The sequence below is a fragment of the Triticum dicoccoides genome, chromosome 7A (assembly GCF_002162155.2).
Source record: "Triticum dicoccoides isolate Atlit2015 ecotype Zavitan chromosome 7A, WEW_v2.0, whole genome shotgun sequence".
Classification (NCBI taxonomy): domain Eukaryota; kingdom Viridiplantae; phylum Streptophyta; class Magnoliopsida; order Poales; family Poaceae; genus Triticum; species Triticum dicoccoides.
In genome coordinates, this window is record NC_041392.1 from 90,083,609 (window position 1) to 90,098,866 (window position 15,258).

General features: G+C 45.8%; 1 protein-coding gene across 1 annotated transcript; it reads left to right on the top strand.

Moving 5' to 3' along the window:
• The first annotated feature begins 14,452 nt into the window (after positions 1-14,452).
• On the top strand, positions 14,453-15,089 carry LOC119330535 (40S ribosomal protein S30). Its single transcript, XM_037603648.1, has 2 exons — positions 14,453-14,590; positions 14,685-15,089. Exons 1-2 carry the CDS (start codon positions 14,587-14,589, stop codon positions 14,867-14,869), a joined length of 189 nt encoding a protein of 62 aa, XP_037459545.1. The 5' UTR covers positions 14,453-14,586; the 3' UTR covers positions 14,870-15,089.
• The last annotated feature ends 169 nt before the right edge of the window (positions 15,090-15,258 follow it).

Sequence of the window (15,258 nt, forward strand, 5' to 3'; positions counted from 1 at the left end):
GCCCAAGGCGCCTAGGGTTAGAAACCCTAGGGGGTGGGCGCCTCTACCTGACTTGGGGGGGGGGCAAGTTTCCCCCCTTGGCCGCCGCCCCTCCCTTGTAGATGGGATCTGGGGGGCGGCCCCCTCTCCCCTTCCCCTATAAATAGTGGGGGGAGGGCTGCCACACCCTTCCCCTGTCGCAGCCCTCCCCCTCTCCTACACCTCCTCCTCCTCCGTAGCGCTTGGCGAAGCCCTGCCGGAGAACCACGAGCTCCATCACCACCACGCCGTCATGCTGTCGGAGTTCTCCCTCAACTTCTCCTCTCCCCTTGCTTGATCAAGAAGGAGGAGACGTCCCCAGGCTGTACGTGTGTTGAACGCGGAGGTGCCGTTGTTCGGTGCTTAGATTGGAATGGACCGCGATATGAATTGCTGCGTGTACGACTCCACCAACCGCGTTCTTGCAACGCTTCCGCTTAGCGATCTTCAAGGGTATGAAGATGCACTCCCTCTCTCTCATTGCTAGTATCTCCTAGATTGATCTTGGTGACATGTAGGAAAATTTTGAATTATTGCTACGTTCCCCAACATGAAGTTGAGTAAAGACTCAAAACCCGACCACAACAGAAAATAGAAAGAGAATGAAAAGTCATTCCCTATGCCTCAGTTATAGGTTCTATAAAGTATGATATGTTGTGTACTGATGTCTACTACACAACCTTCTTCTTGTAGACGTTGTTGGGCCTCCAAGTGCAGAGGTTTGTAGGACAGTAGCAAATTTCCCTCAAGTGAATGGCCTAAGGCTTATCAGTCCGTGGGAGGCGTAGGTTGAAGATGGTCTCTCTCAAGCAACCCTGCAACCAAATAACAAAGAGTCTCTTGTGTCGCCAACACACCCAATACAATGGTAAATTGTATAGGTGCATTAGTTCGGCGAAGAGATGGTGATACAAGTGCAATATGGATGGTAGATAAAGGTATTTGTAATCTGAAATTATAAAAACAGCAAGGTAACTAATGGTAAAAGTGAGCGTAAACGGTATTGCAATGATAGGAAACAAGGCCTAGGGTTCATACTTTCACTAGTGCGAGTTCCCTCAACAATAATAACATAATTGGATCACATAACTATACCTCAACATGCAACAAAGAGTCACTCCAAAGTCACTAATAGCGGAGAACAAACGAAGAGATTATGGTAGGGTACGAAACCACCTCAAAGTTATTCTTTCCAATCAATCCGTTGGGCTATTCCTATAAGTGTCACAAACAGCCCTAGAGTTCATACTAGAATAACACCTTAAGACACAAATCAACCAAAACCCTAATGTCACCTCAAGTATCCGTGGGTATGATTATACGATATGCATCACACAATCTCAGATTCATCTATTCAACCAACACATAGAACCTCAAAGAGTGCCCCAAAGTTTCTACCAGAGAGTCAAGACGAAAACGTGTGCCAACCCCTATGCATAGATTCCCAAGGTCACAGAACCCGCAAGTTGATCACCAAAACATACATCAAGTGGATCATAGAATACCCCATTGTCACCACAGGTACCCCACGCAAGACATACATCAAGTGTTCTCAAATCCTTAAAGACTCAACCCGATAAGATAACTTCAAAGGGAAAACTCAATCCATTACAAGAGAGTAGAGGGGGAGAAACATCATAAGATCCAACTATAATAGCAAAGCTCGCGATACATCAATATCGTATCACCTCAAGAACACGAGAGAGAGAGAGAGAGAGAGAGATAGAGAGAGAGATCAAACACATAGCTACTGGTACATACCCTCAGCCCCGAGGGTGTACTACTCCCTCCTCGTCATGGAGAGCGCCGGGATGATGAAGATGGCCATCAGAGATGGATTCCCCCCTCCGACAGGGTGCCAGAACGGGTCTAGATTGGTTTTCGGTGGCTACGGAGGCTTCTGGCGACGGAACTCCCGATCTATTCTGCTCTCCGAAGTTTTTAGGGTATATGGGTATATATGGGAGGAGGAAGAAGTACGTCGGTGGACCTTCGGGCTGTCCACGAGGCAGGGGGGCGCGCCCAGGGGGGTGGGCACGCCCCCACCCTCGTGGGCAGCGCGGGACTCTTCTGGTCCAACTCCGATACTTTGTGGGCCTCTTCTGGTCCAAAAATAAGTTCCGTGAAGTTTCAGGTCAATTGGACTCCGTTTAATTTTCCTTTTCTGCGATACTCTAAAACAAGGAAAAAAACATAAACTGGCACTGGGCTCTAGGTTAATAGGTTAGTCCCAAAAATCATATAAAATAGCATATAAATGCATATAAAACATCCAAGGTTAATAATATAATAGCATGGGACAATCAAAAATTATAGATACGTTAGAGATGTATCATGTACCAGACCTATTGTGTACCTCACCATAAGTTTGGCAAGAGGGTACAATAGTGATCCAGGAGTGGATCACTGGACAGCGGTCAAAAATATCCTTAGTGGAAAAAGGAAATGTTTCTCGGTTATGGAGGTGACAAAGAGTTCGTCGTAAAGAGTTACGTCGATGCAAGCTTTGACACCGATTTGGATGACTCTAAGTTTTGATCTAGATACATATTGAAAGTGGGAGAAATTAGCTAGAGTAGCTCCGTGCAAAGCATTGTAGACATAGAAAATTTGCAAAATACATACGGCTCTGAATGTGGCAGACCCGTTGACTAAATTTCTCTCACAAGCAAAACATGATCACTCTTTGGGTGTTAATCACATAGCGATGTGAACTAGATTATTGACTCTAGTAAACCCTTTGGGTGTTAGTCACATGGAGATGTGAACTAATCACATAAAGATGTGAACTATTGGTGTTAAATCACATGATGATGTGAACTAGATTATTGACTCTAGTGCAAGTGGGAGACTGAAGGAAATATGCCCTAGAGGCAATAATAAAGTTGTTATTTATATTTCCTTATATCATGATAAATGTTTATTATTCATGCTAGAATTGTATTAACCGGAAACTTAGTACATGTGTGAATACATAGACAAACAGAGTGTCCCTAGTATGCCTCTACTTGACTAGCTCATTAATCAAAGATGGTTAAGTTTCCTAGCCATGGACATGTGTTGTCATTTGATGAACGAGATCACATTATTAGAGAATGATGTGATGGACAAGACCCATCCGTTAGCTTAGCATAATGATCATTCAGTTTTATTGCTACTGCTTTCTTCATGACTTATACATGTTCCTCTGACCATGAGATTATGCAACTCCCGAATACTGGAGGAACACCTTTTGTGCTATCAAACATCACAACATAACTGGGTGATTATAAATATGCTCTACAGGTGTCTCCGATGGTGTTTGTTGAGTTGGCATAGATCGAGATTAGGATTTGTCACTCCGTCTATCGGAGAGGTATCTCTGGGCCCTCTCGGTAATGTACATCACTATGAGCCTTGCAAGCAATGTGACTAATGAATTAGTTGCAGGATGATGCATTACGGAATGAGTAAAGAGACTTGCCAGTAACGAGATTGAACTAGGTATGATGATACCGACGATCGAATCTTGGACAAGTAACATACGGATGACAAAGGGAACAACGCATGTTGTTATGCGGTTTGACCGATAAAGATCTTCGTAGAATATGTAGGAGCCAATATGAGCATCCAGGTTCCGCTATTGGTTATTGACCGGAGATGTGTCTCGGTCATGTCTACATAGTTCTCGAACCCGTAGGGTCCGCATGCTTAACGTTCAATGACGATTTGTATTATGAGTTATGTGATTTGATGTACCGAAGGTTGTTCGGAGTCCCGGATGAGATCACGGACATGACGAGGAGTCTCGAAATGGTCGAGATGTAAAGATCGATATATTGGAAGGCTATATTCGGACATCGGAAAGGTTCCGAGTGATTCAGGTATTTTTCAGAGTACCGGAGAGTTACACGAATTCGCCAGAGGAAGTAGTGGGCCTTAATGGGCCATACGGGAAAGAAGAGAAGGGCCTCAAAGGGTGGTCGTGTTGGGGAACGTTTCAGAAAACAAAAATTTTCCTACGGTTTCACCAAGATCCATCTAGGAGTTCATCTAGCAACGAGTGATCGGATTGCATCTACATACCTTTGTAGATCACGCGCGGAAGCGTTCAAAGAACGGGGATGAGGAAGGCGTACTCGACGTGATCCAAATCACCGGAGATCCTAGCGCCGAACGGACGGCACCTCCACGTTCAACACACGTACGGTTAGCGTAACGTCTCCTCCTTCTTGATCCAGCAAGGGGGAAGGAGAGGTTGAGGGAGATGGCTCCAGCAGTAGCACGACGGCGTGGTGGTGATGGAGCTGCAGTACTCCGGCAGGGCTTCGCCAAGCACTATGGAGGAGGAGGATGTGTTGGAGAGGGAGAAGGAGGCACCAAAGGCGTGGGGTGAGAGGCCCTCTTTCCCCCACCATATATAGGGAGCCCGGGGGGGCGGCGGCCAAGGGAGGAATCCCTCCTCCCCAAGGCACCTAGGGGGTGCCTTCCCCCTTTGGGACTCTTCCCTTCCTTGAACCCTAGGCGCATGGGCCTCTTGGGGCTGGTGCCCTTGGCCCATATAGGCCAAGGCGCACCCCCTACAGCCCATGTGGCCCTCGGGACAGGTGGCCCCACCCGGTGGACCCCCGGGACCCTTCCGGTGGTCCCGGTACAATATCGGTGACCCCGAAACTTGTCCCGATGGCCGAAATAGCACTTCCTATATATAATTCTTTACCTCCGGACCATTCCATAACTCCTCGTGACGTCTGGGATCTCATCTGGGACTCCAAACAACATTCGGGTTACTGCATATACATATCCCTACAACCCTAGCGTCACCGAACCTTAAGTGTGTAGACCCTACGGGTTCGGGAGACATGAAGACATGACCGAGATCGCTCTCCGGTCAATAACCAACAGCGGGATCTGGATACCCATGTTGGCTCCCACATGCTCCTCGATGATCTCATCGGATGAACCACGATGTCGAGGATTCAAGCAACCCCGTATACAATTCCCTTTGTCAATCGGTATGCTACTTGCCCGAGATTCGATCTTCGGTATCCCAATACCTCGTTCAATCTCGTTACCGGCAAGTCACTTTACTCGTACCGTAATGCATGATCCCATGACCAGATACTTGGTCACTTTGAGCTCATATTGATGATGCATTACTGAGTGGGCCCAGTGATACCTCTCCGTCATACGGAGTGACAAATCCCAGTCTCGATCTGTGTCAACCCAACAGACACTTTCGGAGATACCCGTAGTATACCTTTATAGTCACCCAGTTACGTTGTGACGTTTGGTACACCCAAAGCACTCCTACGGTATCCGGGAGTTACACGATCTCATGGTCTAAGGAAAGGATACTTGACATTGGAAAAACTCTAGCAAACGAACTATACGATCTTATGCTATGTTTAGGATTGGGTCTTGTCCATCACATCATTCTCCTAACGATGTGATCTCGTTATCAATGACATCCAATGTCCATAGTCAGGAAACCATGACTATCTGTTGATCAACGAGCTAGTCAACTAGAGGCTTACTAGGGACATGTTGGTGTCTATTATTCACACATGTATTACGATTTTCGGATAACACAATTATAGCATGAATAAAGACAATTATCATGAACAAGGAAATATAATAATAATGCTTTTATTATTGCCTCTAGGGCATATTTCCAACAGTCTCCCACTTGCACTAGAGTCAATAATCTAGTTACATTGTGATGAATCGAACACCCATGGAATTCTAGTGTTGATCATGTTTTGCTCTAGGGAGACGTTTAGTCAACGGATCTGCTACATTCAGGTCCGTATGTACTTTACAAATATCTATGTCTCCATTTTGAACATTTTCACGAATGGAGTTGAAGCGACGCTTGATGTGTCTGGTCTTCTTGTGAAACCTGGGCTCCTTGGCAAGTGCAATAGCTCCAATGTTGTCACAGAAGAGTTTGATTGGCCCTGACGCATTGGGTATGACTCCTAGGTCGATGATGAACTCCTTCACCCAAATTGCTTCATGCACTGCCTCCGAGGCTGCCATGTATTCCGCTTCACATGTAGATCCCGCCACGACGTTCTGCTTGCAACTACACCAGCTTACTGCCCCACCATTCAAAATATACACGTATCCGGTTTGTGACTTTGAGTCATCCAGATCTGTGTCGAAGCTAGCGTCGATGTAACCCTTTACGACGAGCTCTTCGTCACCTCCATAGACGAGAAACATTTCCTTAGTCCTTTTCAGGTACTTCAGGATATTCTTGACCGTTGTCCAGTGTTCCTTGCCGGGATTACTCTGGTACCTACCTACCAAACTTACGGCAAGGTTTACATCAGGTCTAGTACACAGCATGGCATACATAATAGAACCTATGGCTGAGGCATAGGGGATGACACTCATCTCTTCTATATCTTCCGCCGTGGTCAGACATTGAGCTGAGCTCAATTTCACACCTTGAAACATAGGCAAGAACCCCTTCTTAGACTGATCCATATTGAACTTCTTCAATATCTTATCAAGGTATGTGCTTTGTGAAAGACCTATGAGGCGTCTTGATCTGTCTCTATAGATCTTGATGCCTAATATATAAGCAGCTTCTCCAAGGTCCTTCATTGAAAAACTCTTATTCAAGTAGGCCTTAATGCTCTCCAAGAGTTCTATATCATTTCCCATCAAAAGTATGTCATCTACATATAATATGAGAAATGCTACAGAGCTCCCACTCACTTTCTTGTAAACGCAGGCTTCTCCATAAGTCTGCGTAAACCCAAACGCTTTGATCATCTCATCAAAGCGAATGTTCCAACTCCGAGATGCTTGCACCAGCCCATAAATCGAGCGTTGGAGCTTGCACACCTTGTTAGCATTCTTAGGATCGACAAAACCTTCCGGCTGCATCATATACAATTCTTCCTTAAGGAATGCCGTTTTGACGTCCATTTGCCATATTTCATAATCATAGAATGCGGCAATTGCTAACATGATTCGGACGGACTTCAGCTTCGCTACCGGTGAGAAAGCCTCATCGTAGTCAACCCCTTGAACTTGTCGATAACCCTTAGCGACAAGCCAAGCTTTATAGATGGTCACATTACCATCCACGTCTGTCTTCTTCTTAAAGATCCATTTATTTTCTATGGCTCGCCGCTCAACGGGCAAGTCAGTCAAAGTCCATACTTCATTTTCATACATGGATCCTATCTCGGATTTCATGGCTTCTAGCCATTTGTCGGAATCCGGGCCCGCCATCGCTTCTTCATAGTTCGAAGGTTCACCGTTGTCTAACAACATGATTTCCAAGACAGGGTTGCCGTACCACTCTGGTGCGGAACGTGTCCTTGTGGACCTTCGAATTTCAGTAGGAGCTTGATCAGAAGTATCTTGATCATCATCATTAACTTCCTCTCTAGTTGGTGCAGGCACCTCAGGAACATTTTCTTGAGCTGCGCCATTTTCCGGTTCAAGAGGTAATACATCATCAAGTTCTACTTTCCTCCCACTTACTTCTTTCGAGAGAAACTCTTTCTCCAGAAAGGATCCATTCTTGGCAACAAAGATCTTGCCTTCGAATCTGAGGTAGAAGGTATACCCAATAGTTTCTTTAGGGTATCCTATGAAGACGCATTTTTCCGACTTGGGTTCGAGCTTTTCAGGTTGAAGTTTCTTGACATAAGCATCGCATCCCCAAATTTTTAGAAACGATAGCTTAGGTTTCTTTCCAAACCATAATTCATACGGTGTCGTCTCAACGGATTTCGACGGAGCCCTATTTAAAGTGAATGCGGCAGTCTCTAAAGCATAGCCCCAAAAAGATAGCGGTAAATCGGTAAGAGACATCATAGATCGCACCATATCTAAAAGAGTGCGATTACGACGTTCGGACACACCATTACACTGAGGTGTTCCAGGCGGCGTGAGTTGTGAAACTATTCCACATTTTCTTAAGTGTGTGCCAAACTCGTGACTCAAGTATTCTCCTCCACGATCTGATCGCAGGAACTTGATTTTTCTGTCACGTTGATTCTCAACCTCACTCTGAAATTCTTTGAACTTTTCAAAGGTCTCAGACTTGTGTTTCATCAAGTAGACATACCCATATCTACTCAAGTCATTCGTGAGGGTGAGAACATAACGATAGCCACCACGAGCCTCAACACTCATTGGACCGCACACATCAGTATGTATGATTTCCAATAAGTTGGTTGCTCGCTCCATTGTTCCTGAGAACGGAGTCTTGGTCATTTTACTCAGGAGGCATGGTTCGCACGTGTCAAATGATTCGTAATCAAGAGACTCTAAAAGTCCATCAGCATGGAGCTTCTTCATGCGTTTGACACCTATGTGACCAAGGCGGCAGTGCCACAAGTATGTGGGACTATCATTGTCAACCTTACATCTTTTGGTACTCACACTATGAATATGTGTAGCATTACGCTCGAGATTCATTAAGAATAAACTATTCACCATCGGAGCATGACCATAAAACATATCTCTCATATAAATAGAACAACCATTATTCTCGGATTTAAATGAGTAGCCATCTCGAATTAAACGAGATCCTGATACAATGTTCATGCTCAAAGCTGGCACTAAATAACAATTATTAAGGTTTAAAACTAATCCCGAAGGTAAATGTAGAGGTAGCGTGCTGATGGCGATCACATTGACCTTGGAACCATTCCCGACGCGCATCGTCACCTCGTCCTTCGCCAGTCTCCGCTTATTCCGCAGCTCCTGTTTTGAGTTACAAATGTGAGCAACCGCACCGGTATCAAATACCCAGGAGCTACTACGAATACTGGCAAGGTACACATCAATTACATGTATATCACATATACCTTTCGTTTTGCCGGCCTTCTTGTCCGCTAAGTATTTGGGGCAGTTCCGCTTCCAGTGACCACTTCCCTTGCAATAAAAGCACTCAGTCTCGGGCTTGGGTCCATTCTTTGGCTTCTTCCCGGCAGCTTGCTTACCGGGCGCGGCAACTCCCTTGCCGTCCTTCTTGAAGTTCTTCTTACCCTTGCCTTTCTTGAACTTAGTGGTTTTATTCACCATCAACACTTGATGTTCCTTTTTGACTTCTACCTCTGCTGATTTCAGCATTGCAAATAATTCAGGAATGGTCTTTTCCATCCCCTGCATATTGAAGTTCATCACAAAGCTCTTGTAGCTTGGTGGAAGCGACTGGAGGATTCTGTCAATGACCGCGTCATCCGGGAGATTAACTCCCAGCTGAGTCAATCGGTTATATAACCCAGACATTGTGAGTATGTGCTCACTGACAGAACTATTTTCCTCCATCTTACAACTGAAGAACTTGTCGGAGACTTCATATCTCTCGACCCGGGCATGAGCTTGGAAAACCATTTTCAGCTCTTCGAACATCTCATATGCTCCATGTCTCTCAAAACATTTTTGGAGCCCCGGTTCTAAGCTGTAAAGCATGCCGCACTGAACGAGGAAGTAATCATCAGCACGTGTCTGCCAAGCGTTCATAACGTCTTGGTTCTGTGGGACGGGTGTGTCACCTAGCGGTGCTTGTAGGACATAATCTTTCTTGGCAGCTATGAGGATGATCCTCAGGTTCCAGACCCAGTCCGTGTAGTTGCTGCCATCATCTTTCGGCTTGGTTTTCTCTAGGAACGCGTCGAAGTTGAGGACTACGTTGGCCGTTTGATCTACAAGACATATTGTAAATATTTTAGACTAAGTTCATGATAATTAAGTTCATCTAATCAAATTATTCAATGAACTCCCACTTAGATAGACATCCCTCCTGTAATCTAAGTATAACATGATCCGAGTTAACTAGGCCGTGTCCGATCATCACGTGAGACGGACTAGTCAACATCGGTGAACATCTTCATGTTGATCGTATCTTCTATACGACTCATGCTCGACCTTTCGGTCTTCTGTGTTCCGAGGCCATGTCTGTACATGCTAGGCTCGTCAAGTCAACCTAAGTGTTTGCATGTGTAAATCTATCTTACACCCGTTGTATGTGAACGTAGGAATCTAACACCCGATCATCACGTGGTGCTTCGAAACAACGAACTGTCGCAACGGTGCACAGTTAGGGGGAACACTTTCTTGAAATTATTATGAGGGATCATCTTATTTACTACCGTCGTTCTAAGTAAACAAGATGCAGAAACATGATAAACATCACATGCAATCAAATAATAATAGTGACATGATATGGCCAATATCACATAGCTCCTTTGATCTCCATCTTGGGGCTCCATGATCATCTTGTCACCGGCATGACACCATGATCTCCATCATCGTCTCTCCATGAAGTTGCTCACCAACTATTACTTCTACTACTACGGCTAACGCGTTTAGCAATAAAGTAAAGTAATTTACATGGCGTTTCTCAATGACACGCAGGTCATACAAAAAATAAAGACAACTCCTACGGCTCTTGCCGGTTGTCATACTCATCGACATGCAAGTCGTGATTCCTATTACAATAGCATGAACATCTCATATATCACATATATATCATTCATCATTCATCACAACTTTGGCCATATCATATCACAAAGCACTTGCTGCAAAAACAAGTTAGACGTCCTCTAATTGTTGTTGCAAGTTTTACGTGGCTGAAATAGGGTTCTAGCAAGAACGTTTTCTTACCTACGTGAAAGCCACAACGTGATTTGTCAACTTCTATTTACCCTTCATAAGGACCCTTTTCATCGAATCCGCTCCAACTAAAGTGGGAGAGACAGACACCCGCCAGCCACCTTATGCAACTTGTGCATGTTAGTTGGTGGAATCGGTCTCATGTAAGCGTACGTGTAAGGTTGGTCCGGGCCGCTTCATCCCACAATACCGCTGAAGCAAGATAATACTAGTAGCGGCAAGAAAGTTGACAACATCTACGCCCACAACAAATTGTGTTCTACTCGTGCAAAGAGAACTACGCATAGACCTAGCTCATGATGCCACTGTTGGGGAACGTTGCAGAAAACAAAAATTTTCCTACGGTTTCACCAAGATCCATCTAGGAGTTCATCTAGCAACGAGTGATCGGATTGCATCTACATACCTTTGTAGATCACGCGCGGAAGCGTTCAAAGAATGGGGATGAGGAAGGCGTACTCGACGTGATCCAAATCACCGGAGATCCTAGCGCCGAACGGACGGCACCTCCGCGTTCAACACACATACGGTTAGCGTAACGTCTCCTCCTTCTTGATCCAGCAAGGGGGGAGGAGAGGTTGAGGGAGATGGCTCCAGCAGTAGCACGACAGCGTGGTGGTGATGGAGCTGCAGTACTCCGGCAGGGCTTCGCCAAGCACTATGGAGGAGGAGGATGTGTTGGAGAGGGAGAAGGAGGCACCAAAGGCGTGGGGTGAGAGGCCCTCTTTCCCCCACTATATATAGGGAGCCCAGGGGGGGCGCCGGCCCTAGGAGATCCAATCTCCTAGGGGGGCGGCGGCCAAGGGAGGAATCCCTCCTCCCCAAGGCACCTAGGGGGTGCCTTCCCCCTTTGGGACTCTTCCCTTCCTTGAACCCTAGGCGCATGGGCCTCTTGGGGCTGGTGCCCTTGGCCCATATAGGCCAAGGCGCACCCCCTACAGCCCATGTGGCCCTCGGGGCAGGTGGCCCCACCCGGTGGACCCCCGGGACCCTTCCGGTGGTCCCGGTACAATACCGGTGACCCCGAAACTTGTCCCGATGGCCGAAATAGCACTTCCTATATATAATTCTTTACCTCCGGACCATTCCGGAACTCCTCGTGACGTTCGGGATCTCATCGGGGACTCCTAACAACATTCGGGTTACTGCATATACATATCCCTACAACCCTAGCGTCACTGAACCTTAAGTGTGTAGACCCTACGGGTTCGGGAGACATGAAGACATGACCGAGATCGCTCTCCGGTCAATAACCAACAGCGGGATCTGGATACCCATGTTTGCTCCCACATGCTCCTCGATGATCTCATCGGATGAACCATGATGTCGAGGATTCAAGCAACCCCGTATACAATTCCCTTTGTCAATCGGTATGCTACTTGCCCGAGATTCGATCGTCGGTATCCCAATACCTCGTTCAATCTCGTTACCGGCAAGTCACTTTACTCGTACCGTAATGCATGATCCCGTGACCAGACACTTGGTCACTTTGAGCTCATATTGATGATGCATTACCGAGTGGGCCCAGTGATACCTCTCCGTCATACGGAGTGACAAATCCCAGTCTCGATCTGTGTCAACCCAACAGACACTTTCGGAGATACCCGTAGTATACCTTTATAGTCACCCAGTTACGTTGTGACGTTTGGTACACCCAAAGCACTCCTACGGTATCCGGGAGTTACACGATCTCATGGTCTAAGGAAAGGATACTTGACATTGGAAAAACTCTAGCAAACGAACTATACGATCTTATGCGATGTTTAGGATTGGGTCTTGTCCATCACATCATTCTCCTAACGATGTGATCTCGTTATCAATGACATCCAATGTCCATAGTCAGGAAACCATGACTATCTGTTGATCAACGAGCTAGTCAACTAGAGGCTTACTAGGGACATGTTGGTGTCTATTATTCACACATGTATTACGATTTCCGGATAACACAATTATAGCATGAATAAAGACAATTATCATGAACAAGGAAATATAATAATAATGCTTTTATTATTGCCTCTAGGGCATATTTCCAACAGGTCGCGCCCCCCCCCATGGCAAGTCCGAATTGGACTAGGGAGGGTGCGGCGCCCCCTCTCTTTCCTTCTCCCTCTCCTACTCCTTCCCTCTCTCCCCTCTTGGAAAAGGAAGGGGACTCCAACTAGGATTGGGAATCCTAGTTGGACTCCCCCTATAGGCGCGCCCCTCCTAGATCGGCCTCCTCCTCCTCCCTCCTTTATATACGGGGGAGGGGGCACCCCACAGACACACAAGTTGATATTTTAGCCGTGTGCGGTGCCCCCTCCACAGTTTCACACCTCGATCATATTGTCATAGTGCTTAGGCAAAGCTCTGCGCCGGTAACTTCATCATCACCGTCACCACGCCATCGTGCCGACGAAACTCTCCCTCGGCCTCAGCTGGATCAAGAGTACGAGGGACGTCACCGAGCTGAATGTGTGCAGATCGCGGAGGTGCCGTGCGTTCGGTACTAGATCGGTTGGATCGCGAAGACGTTCGACTACATCAACCGCGTTACTTAACGCTTCTGCTTTCGGTTTACGAGGGTACGTGGACACACTCTCCTGTCCCGTTGCCATGCTTCTCCTAGATAGATCTTGTGTGATCGTAGGAAAATTTTGAAATACTACGTTCCCCAACACTATTTATCTTTATGCGATTTTTATTTTTATTGAGTCTCTATCTTCTTTTATAAAGCACCAACTAGGAAACACTATTATTATAGCTAATATTTGAGTGTATTTCATGAATGGATCAATGATTGAGCATTATGATCTAGGGATAGTTTTCTTTAGTGTTGATATTTTAAAAGACATGGTTGCTTGTTGATATGCTTGAGTATTGATGTCCTCATGTCAATTATAGACTATTGGTTTGAAGGGGAAGACTTGTATGAGATCTCACATTAGGTGAGATCGTGAGATCAATCCTAAAAATTCATATTTAGACCTTTCGAAAAAATCTGAAATTATTTGATAACATTCATGTGGGATATGTCTACAACTCCAAAAAAAATCAGCTCAAAACTCAAAGTATATTTGGAGATTCAAGAAAGACAAATTCAGATGTGAATAGTGGCAGCTTTGGTTGAATAGTATTTTGACACTATTCACATCCAGCTTTGTCTTTTTTGTTTCTATTAATGTAGGTTGAATTAGGAGCTGAAACTTTTTGAGATTGAACATCAACCATTGATGTGTGTCTACAATTTTTTTAAGAATGTTTGAACGTGTAGATTAAAAAATTTATCACATTGATCTCACCTAATGTGAGATCTCACACAAGTCTCCCCCTTGGTTTGAATCATCTAAAAGGCCAAATGTCCATGCTATAAAAGAAAAGAATATGCGATGCACATGTTAGACAGCATTTCACTAAAAAAAATCTGTTTTTATCATTTAGCTACTCGAGAACGAGCAGGAATTAAGTTTGGGGATGTTGATACGTCTCTGTTCGCACCTTTTTGCGTTTGTGTCATGTGTTGCACCTAACTTTGTAACCATTCTAATTCCTTTTATCAATACCAAGCAGTCAGCTTGGTAAGCTACCTATAAAAATTTTCAATCCTTCTATCAATGAAAGATACGCAAGCTTTGCCTATTCGTGAAAATAAAACCCAATTACATAACTTAATAAAAAAGAATAAAGAATAAGAGACGACGGCTCCCCGCAATCCACGTTATCTGTAACTGGAGCCCAAACTACGCAGAATGTGTACCCAGGCCCATTTGCCCAGTACCTATAGCCCAATAAATACCCAAGTCACTACGGTGTGCACCGACCCAGAAGAGCCCTGCTATATAAAATCCCCCACCCCCACCTAGGGTTGCCCTTCTCCCCCCACAACCGCCGCCGCCGTCGCAAACCCTCGCGCACTCGCCTCCAACCCTCCTTCTCCGCCGCCCCACCGCCGCCGTCGACATGGGTAACCCCCTCACCTCCATGCCCCTCTCAACCCCCTTTCAACGCCGTAGCTTACTCAGACCCTGACGCTCGCTCGCTCGCCGCTGTTTGCGCAGGCAAGGTTCACGGATCGCTGGCCCGTGCCGGGAAGGTCCGCGGGCAGACGCCCAAGGTCGCCAAGCAGGACAAGAAGAAGCAGCCCCGCGGCCGCGCCCACAAGAGGATCCAGTACAACCGCCGCTTCGTCACCGCCGTCGTCGGCTTCGGCAAGAAGCGCGGCCCCAACTCCTCCGAGAAGTAGGCGCGCGCCAAGAAAAGGCTCTTCCTTTGCGCTAGTTTTCCTCTCGTTTGTTGTTACGCAAGATTATGATGATGGAAGAGACACTACTGAAGTGTTAAAGTATGCATTGTTTTGCTTAGTTGAAGAATCTGAGATATTGTGGTATGAGTATGCATGTTTTGATTAGTTGAAGAATCTGTGATATTGTGGTAATGAGTTCATGGCTTAAATTTGCTTGTTCTTTGTCGTTGCCCATGATGTGCAACATATGCGGCTAGATTGTCCTTGCTCTTGTGTTTCTTGTTTTATATCGTGCTGCTGCGTATATAACCTGTCATTACTGGATATTGCAATTGTGGTGTCCCTGTGATTTAGGGTTTGGCGTTTAATTGATACACACCCTATTTTGC